The sequence below is a fragment of the Carlito syrichta genome, unplaced genomic scaffold (assembly GCF_000164805.1).
Source record: "Carlito syrichta isolate Samal-C Ts95f unplaced genomic scaffold, Tarsius_syrichta-2.0.1 Scaffold313183, whole genome shotgun sequence".
Taxonomy (NCBI): domain Eukaryota; kingdom Metazoa; phylum Chordata; class Mammalia; order Primates; family Tarsiidae; genus Carlito; species Carlito syrichta.
Genome location: NW_007257279.1, coordinates 246,827 through 254,858, shown reverse-complemented (window position 1 = coordinate 254,858; position 8,032 = coordinate 246,827). Strand labels below are relative to the sequence as shown.

Here is an 8,032-nt window from a genome sequence, read left to right as displayed (position 1 = left end):
AGGCAGAACCTTCTGAGAGTGTTGCTGCTATAAATGCCCTTTCTGGAGGAGACTTCAGCCAGGAAGACCAGCCACTCACCAGGGATGATAAATTGCAAAAACATTATCACAAAATGTCATACCTTCCATTTGTCCCCTAAAAGCCCCCTTGTTTTCCCATAGAATTCTCTTCTGCCTCCACCTTTCTTCTATTAATTTGGCTTGTATCCCTCTATCTCTAGCTGTTCAGCAAGCCTCTTCATCTGAATGTTCCCCAAGGATGTGTAAATAAACCTTGTCTTTTCTCCTGCTGACCTATTATTAGTTAATTCACAGCCCACTACCACCACCACTGGAACCTAGATTAATTGAAAGTTTTCCTCCCAACAGGAGTAAGAAAAAAAATAATCAATAGATCCTCATTATACCTTTGATGTTGTGAAACATTTTTATTTGCATTTTTAAGTTACTCAGGGTATGTCTTTGATGTCATTATAGCAAGACTGATTTTGAACTTAACTGCAAAAAGAAGGAATTTAAGGGCATAACTGGAGGGAAATATGGTATCCTGAAAAAGTTTTGTTTATATGAAACAATGCATATAAAACTTTTTACTGCTTTTATTGCAAATTAGCTTCCATTTCTATAATTTTGATTTTAAGCACTTCACACTCACCCCACCACCTTCTCTTCTATTATATTCACTTGCTCAAGTGTGCCTTAATTCTTTGTCTAAATCCACATTCAGTGATACTACCAATGTTTTACCTTCCATCAGCTCCCTCATAGCCTTCTTTTTATCTTTGTCTAACCACATGTTGTGATCATCATTATAATGTTGTGATCATCATTATAATCAACAATTTTGTAATAAGTTACTGTTCGTTCCTCTCCCCCTCTCTCAAAAACCCAACTCTGGATCAAACCCAGTGCGTGGCTTCTTCTAGCTTACACCAAACACATGTATGTGACTAAAGGAAAAATCATAGCTGAGTTAACTGATTTTATTTTAAATCCATAATGAAAACCTCAATTTACCCCCATACTGTACAGTAATTCTACTACATGTCTCAAGAAGGTTTATCATCTAACTATTCTTTCTACCTCCAGTCTTGTCCCATAATCTAGTCTCCGTTAAAGTTATCTTAAAATGTTAGCAGAGCAAGTTGCCCTACTGCTGAAACCCATTGCTAGCTTCCATATGCACTTAGAATAAAATCTATTCTTTTTGACCCATTTGTTGTGGTCTTGCCTCTCTTCAGCTGTGTTCTTTGCCGCTTTCCCTACTATTCAGTGTTCAAGCCACACTGGCCTTTAGTCAAGCCTCTGGTGATGTGACATTATTGACTGTTCAAAACTTACATATTGTTAAGAGTCTTCTAGAAGTGTCTTTTGGGAAATCTTTCTTCCTTGTCTTCCCCTGCTTTATCAGTCTTTGCTTTCTCTGAATTTCCACTTCGTTTAGTGTGTACCTCATATCATAACAAGCTTTGATTCCTACTTATGTTGCATTTTTATTTTTTTCCCCCACACTTGAACCCCTTAGTATATTCTGCTGCTATAGTAACATATCAGAGACTGAGTAACTTATAAAGAATAGAAATTTATTTCATACAGTTTTGGAGGCTAAGAAGTTGAGGATCAAGATGTGAGCAGGTTCAGTGTCTAGCGAGGGACTGGTCTCTGCTTCCACTCTGTGCTGTGTCCTCTGGAGGGGACAAATGCAGTGTCCTCATGTGGAAGAAGGGTCAAAAAAAGACAGGCAGCTCTCTGAAGCATCTTTTATTAAAGACATTAATTCCATTCACAAGGGCAGAGTCCTTATGACTCAATGGCTACCCCAAAGTCCACACCTTTTAATAATATCACATTGGGTATTAAGTTCTAACATATGAAGTTTGGAAGGACACACACATTCAAACCATTGCAGATTCTAACTTTTTAGGGGGAAAGACCTGTGTGTTTTAACTCCTATCTACAGTTCTGGTCACAGAATAGGCACTTAAACATTTAATTTGTTAATTGCTAGAAGGCAGATGGGGGAGACAGCCTTCTCCTGTGTTAGTAGTAAAGACTGCCTAAGTTCAAGTTCAAGTTCAAGTTCTTCCATTTGCTGACTATGGGACCTGGAGCAATTTATTTAGCCTCTCTCAGCATCAGGTTCCTCATCTGCAAAATGACAACAATAATAGTACCTGCCTAATAAAGTTGTAGCAAGAACTGGATAAGATAATATGGATAGAACTTATCATAATGCCTAGTACACAGTATTTTTTTAAAATAACATTTGAGAAATAAATATTTAAATTGGATTCGGTGGCTCACACCTTTAATCCCAGCACTTTGGGATGTAGAGGCAGAGGACTGCCTGAGCCCAGGGATTCGAGGCCAGCCTGGGCAACTTGGTGAGACCTCATCTCTACAATAAATTAAAAAATTAGCCATGGTGCACGCCTGTAATTTCAGCTATGTGGAAGGATGAGGCGGAAGGATCACCTGAGTCCAGCAGGTCAAGGCTGCGGTAGTCATGAGTGGGCAACTGCACTTCAGCCTGAATGACAGAATGGGACTCAGATTCAATAAAATAAAATAAAATAAACATTTAGGTATTTTTAAAATAACATTTAAAAATAAACATTTAGGTGAAACAATATATTTGTTTAATAGGGATTTTAAAATATGTACTGGGGCTGGGCTCGGTGGCTCAGCCTGTAATCCTGCGCCTTTGGGAGGCTGAGGTGAGTGGATTGCCTGAGCCTGCGGGTTTGAGACCCGCCTGGGCAGCGAGACCTCATCTCTATAATAAATAAAAAAAAATCAGCCGGGCGTGGTAGCGCGTGCCTGTAATTCCAGCTACTCGGAAGGCAGAGGCGGAAGGATCGCTCGAGCCCAGCAGGTCGAGGCTGCGGTGGCCGGGAGCAGCCACTGCACTCCAGTCTGGGTGACAGAGTGAGACTCCAACTCAAAAATAAAAATAAAATTAAAATTAAATATGTACTGGGAAACATTCAAATAATGAATGAGATACAAGAGAATTGATATTTGTTGAGTAAACTGTATTTTATAGATTTGCGTAGTTGAAAATTTATATTTTATAGTTGACAAGCCTGAAGCAGAGGAATTAAGAAATTTATTTCAAATCATATAGCCATAGCTCAGAAACTCTGATTGAATAAGATGATAATTATAGCACTCAAAATATGGAAGAGAATCTGGTCTTAGACCAAGAAAGCTAAACCTCCATACCTCATCTTCATGGATATGGATCTTTCTCTCCTGCTATACATGCACACAAAGGAAAGGCTATTTTGAGACTGTTAAAGAAAAAATTATTTGTAAAGTAAGATTGATTTAAAGGTGGACTATCACAATAAGTGTAGGGACAACTGCAATGAGCTCTTGAAGTAGAGGAGAGAGATCAGGCTCAACTCTGAATATAACAAGGCCAGTGGAGATTTAATAGCATGGCTGTCAGTGAAGGAGCAGGGCTGAGTCAGTGGATGCAAAATTACTAAGAGGAAACATTGGCCGGGCTCAGTGACTCAGCCTGTAATCCCAGCACTTTGGGAGGCCAAGGCGAATGGATTGCCTGAGCCCACAGGTTCAAGACCAGCCCAGACAACTTGGCAAGACCTTGTCTGTACACTAAGTAAAAAATTAGCCGGGCATGGTAGCGAGCGCCTATAGTTCCAGCTACTTGGAAGGCTGAGGCGGAAGAATCGCCTGAGCCCAGCAGGTGTCACTGGGGTAGCTGTGATCGTGCCACTGCACTCCAGCCTGGGCAATGGAGTGAGACTCCAACTCAAAAAAACGAAGAAGAAACATCATGAGTAAGGCAGATACTGTTGAGTTGGATAGACCAACCCAACAGAGTTCTTGCTTAAGGCAGGTCAGGGTGATAAGGTATCAAGGATGGAAAATGAGAACAGCTACCAAGGGTAGGAGTGTTTTTGCTAAACTGAACTTGCAGGATTCTTGCTCAAACTGGATTCTACAAGGACAAAGAAGGAAACCCAAGGTCAAAGCCTAGTCAGAAAGAAGACTCAGAAGACCCTAACTAAAGTTTTGACCAAAGGAGAGAGTGACAAAACATTGTGTGAAGGTAGCCATCTGTAAGCCAAGAAAAGAGCCCTCACCAGAAAGTGAATTGGACTTCCAGCTTCCATAAGTGTGGGAAAACAAATTTCTATTGTTTAAGCCACACAGCCTGCAGTATTTTGTTATGACAGTGTGATCAGACTAGTACAATTCTTAATTCTATTATTATTATCTACATGTACACACACACACACACACACACACACACACCCTCTTAGTCCCTTTGCTTCACATGTCCAGTTTCCCAGTCACTTCTCTAACACACTTCTCTTTCATCTCCACTGCTCCATTTTGTCATCACCATCCTCTAAGCATTCAGCCTCCAATCTCTCTCACCTCTATTCTGTCTTCTACACACCTACCAGAATGATTTTGAAAACTCGCAAAACTACTCCGTTTTTAAAGGCTCCCTATCACTTAGAAGAAAAGGTCAGATCCTTAATAAGAAATACCTCCTGGGTAGAGAACCTAGTCCTGTGCACCTTCAATCTCAGCACCTCTTCCTCTCAGCCTATATTCTGGCAGATCTTGCTGATCATACTATGTTCTCTCACACCCCAGCACCCCTGCACATGCTCCACTTTCTGCCTCAAATGCCCTCCCCACATCCCATGTCACTCTTCTTCCAAGCTATAGCCTGGTGGGGGAGTACTGATCAAGTATCCTCTCTCCTCAAAGTTGGACACTCTGTTCTCAAGGCTCCCATTATTCATGGCTGCTTTATAATTGTCTCTTTCTCATCCGCCGCTATTAGACTGTGGGCCTTTGAGGCTGAGGGTTCCCTTTTACTCATCTTTTGGCCCCAGTATATAGCATAGAGTCTGAGAATACGTGTTTCATAGATGTTTGTTAAAAATGAATGCATGTTGGCCTCATTGATGCATGGATGAATTCTTATTTTCCCGGGCCTCTCTCATCAATTGCTAAGAGGTTTCGGTGGTTCAAGAAGATTAGCCACACCTATATTTTGGCTTGCAAATTGTCTGTTCCAGTAGCATATTGTTTGTTGTTCCTCTTAGCAGTTTCCAACAAGAGCCATTTATTTTCTCAGTGTCCCCACCATCCGAGAAGACATCATCAGACAGCCTGCTCCCGGCCCATCTAAACCCTTTTACAGTGGGCACACATCTAGATGTGCCCACACCAGCCCTCCCTTCTTCTCACAGATAGTGAGAAATAATACCCAAAGTAAAAGTGAACATAAAAACCTACAGGTTTATCTTCAACGCTGCTGTAGGGAATAGAAATGATTAAGTTGTTCAATCTCAGCATTTAGAAACTTCCGATGTTTCAATGTTTGATGAATAAAAGTTCCTCTGATTTGGAATGCCTTGTCCAATGTCTGGAGATCAGGGAAGGGAAAGGAAAGGAAACCAATAGAAGAACAAGGTAGGAAGCCCCTGCGCCGCAGACCACTCGAAGCGCGCCGGGAAAACGCAGCTTACTGACTCCCAGCCGAGCCCCCCGCGCGGCTCCTTTTAAACGAGAGTAGGCGGAGTCCTGCCTTTAACTCCGCCCACGGCAAAGGAGCCCTGCGACCCGAGAGAGGCGCGGCGGGGGCGGAGCCAGTCGCGTGCGGCGTGACGCCACCACGTTCCCACCGGCGCACAGCGGGTCACGTGGCTACACGGCGGCGCCGAAGGTGAGTACGCGCAGGGTTTGGGGGAATCCGTGACAGCTTCCCCTGAGACGCCCTCGGAGCGGGTGAAGTCGCCAGGGTTATGTGAGGCAGGGGGGCCAATGTCCCCAACCTTCCCCAGGCCCGTCAGGATTGACTTCTTAATTGACCCCGAAAGCAGCCCCCAAGGCGAGGTCTCGGCCCCTGAGAAGAACGCCGCCGCGACTCCACCAAGGGCTTACGTGCAGCGAGTGGCCTGGCAGTGAGCCCTGGGGACAGGCAACCCGGCGGGATGGAAATAAGCGACACCAGTAAAGGCCAGCGTTTATTCAGCGCTTTCTGTGTTAAGTCCTCAAAGCACTCCTGTGGTTGCTCCCATTTTGCAGAGGGGGAAAGTTACCGCTGTGTAAACGCTGTAGAAGTTGAGTAGTGAGGAGAGCGCGAGCATCTCTCAAATGGTGATTCCAGAAGGCGAACACAAATTGTTACTGAACTTAGGCAGTTCTTGTGGCAAAATTTATTTGGCGTCGTAACCACCAGCGTATTAAACTTGGGAATTTGCTTTTCAGGTGACCTCAAGGGCACATAATGTCGGTAGCTCGTTCATCCGTCCACGCCAAATGGATCGTGGGGAAGGTGATTGGGACAGCAATGCAAAAAACTGCTAAAGTGAGAGTGACCAGGCTTGTTCTGGATCCCTACTTGTTAAAGGTGAGCAGCATTTCTGTATTCAGTTGGCTCTGGTAAATCACCAACGTGTTCTGGGTCCGGAGCAGAAAACATTTCCCTATCAGTAAAGACGCCTGGAGCATCCAGCCGGGCACTTTGCTGGTCTGTGGGTATAGCGTGCTTCATACTGACATTCCAAGAAAATAAGAATTAATTTCCATTCAATTTGACAACTGCTATAGTCATTCTGTAAGCAGAGTGCTGTGGGTGCAGAGAACATGGCATTTCATGCTTTCCTTCCAGTTCGCTATAGGAGGGCATCCTTGATGAAGAGACATTTGTGCTGAATCTCAAATAGGATTTTTTGAGGCTGGTCTCTCTCTGTCACCCAGACTGGAGTGCAGTGCAGGGGCACAATCATGGTTCACTGCAGCCTCATCCTCCTGGGCTCAGGCAATCCTGCCTCCACTTCCTATGTGCTGGGATTACAGACCTTAGTTTGACTACTGACTGTTGTTTACCAGCTGTGCACTTTATTTAACCTCTCTGAACCTGTTTTTCTCATCTGTAAAATGAGAATACCTGCCACAGCAGGGTTATTATAAAGAATAGGGTGATTCTACTTATCATTTGTGGTTTTTTTGCAATACTTTGAACCAGACATAGAGCTAAGTGCTTTATGCCTATTATAATGTTTAATTCTCTTTACGAATTTAGGGCCTTGTTTTATGGTGGAAAAAACCGAACTTGGAGTGGTTAAGTGACTCTTTGGTAGTGGTGAGAGCAGCATGTTTATAGACTGGAAAGAAGGTTCTCTCTGGGAAGAGTTTAAGTAGTTTTAGGGAGAGATGGTTATAATTGATAGAGCAAGGGTAGTGAAGGGAATGGTCTGTAGAACTGCAGGGCAAGGTCAATTCTGGAAAAGTCATTACTGTTTTCCAGAAATTAAGCAGCTAACTTTGGTACTAGAAGTCTCCTTAAATATCTTTTCCCAAGTCCTGACTTGCTTTCAGTGCATTACTTTTTCATATTCTGTAGTGCACTGACAGTTCACAGATGAGAACTACTGATTTGTTCTGTCCTTCTCTCAACAGTATTTTAATAAGCGAAAAACCTACTTTGCTCACGATGCCCTTCAGCAGTGCACAGTTGGAGATATTGTGCTTCTCAAAGCTTTACCTGTTCCACGAACAAAGCATGTGAAACATGAACTGGCTGAGATTGTTTTCAAAGTTGGAAAAGTCATAGATCCAGTGACAGGAAAACCTTGTGCAGGAACCACCTACCTGGAGAGTCCAGTCAGTTTGGAAACCACCCACCTAACCAAAAATATGGAAGCACTCAATATCTCTTCAACACAGTGAAGGAGGACTGGAAGAAGGAGTCAAAAGGAATGATTTACACATTTGCTTTATGGAAAAAGGAATTTTTCTAAGTTTTAACACAAGCTGTGTCCAAGTTTTCTTGTGGTATTTATGAAATAGCTTAAAGTAAAAGCCTTGTATAATTTTTCATAAAGGTGTATGGTCGTGTTTCAAATATTTTTTTAGTGAACATACTTTCACATTACACTAAGTGTGCCAGCAGTCTGCTGCATTATATTGTAAGCTCACTGTTTTAGAAGTTATATATATATATATATATTTTTTTTTTTTTTTTTTTTTTTTT

The 8,032-nt window shown here is 42.6% G+C and overlaps 1 protein-coding gene across 2 annotated transcripts; it reads left to right on the top strand.

Annotated features, from left to right (window-relative positions):
• The first annotated feature begins 5,634 nt into the window (after nt 1-5,634).
• Nucleotides 5,635-7,885, top strand: MRPS17 (mitochondrial ribosomal protein S17). 2 transcript variants are annotated; one of them, XM_008070200.1, is made up of 3 exons: nt 5,635-5,719; nt 6,265-6,406; nt 7,459-7,885. In XM_008070200.1, exons 2-3 carry the CDS (start codon nt 6,284-6,286, stop codon nt 7,726-7,728), a joined length of 393 nt encoding a protein of 130 aa, XP_008068391.1. In that variant the 5' UTR covers nt 5,635-5,719; nt 6,265-6,283; the 3' UTR covers nt 7,729-7,885. The 2 variants fall into 2 exon arrangements, with proteins under 2 accessions (XP_008068391.1, XP_008068392.1); XM_008070201.2 differs by lacking the exon at nt 5,635-5,719 and adding an exon at nt 5,849-6,153.
• Nucleotides 7,886-8,032: the final 147 nt, after the last annotated feature.

Coding starts and splice junctions, on each gene's coding strand:
- MRPS17 (XM_008070200.1), top strand. CDS start 6,284: ATGTCGGTAGCTCGTTCATCCGTCCACGCCAAATGGATCGTGGGGAAG. Junction 6,407..7,458: donor TGGATCCCTACTTGTTAAAG/GTGAGCAGCATT, acceptor TTCTCTCAACAG/TATTTTAATAAGCGAAAAAC.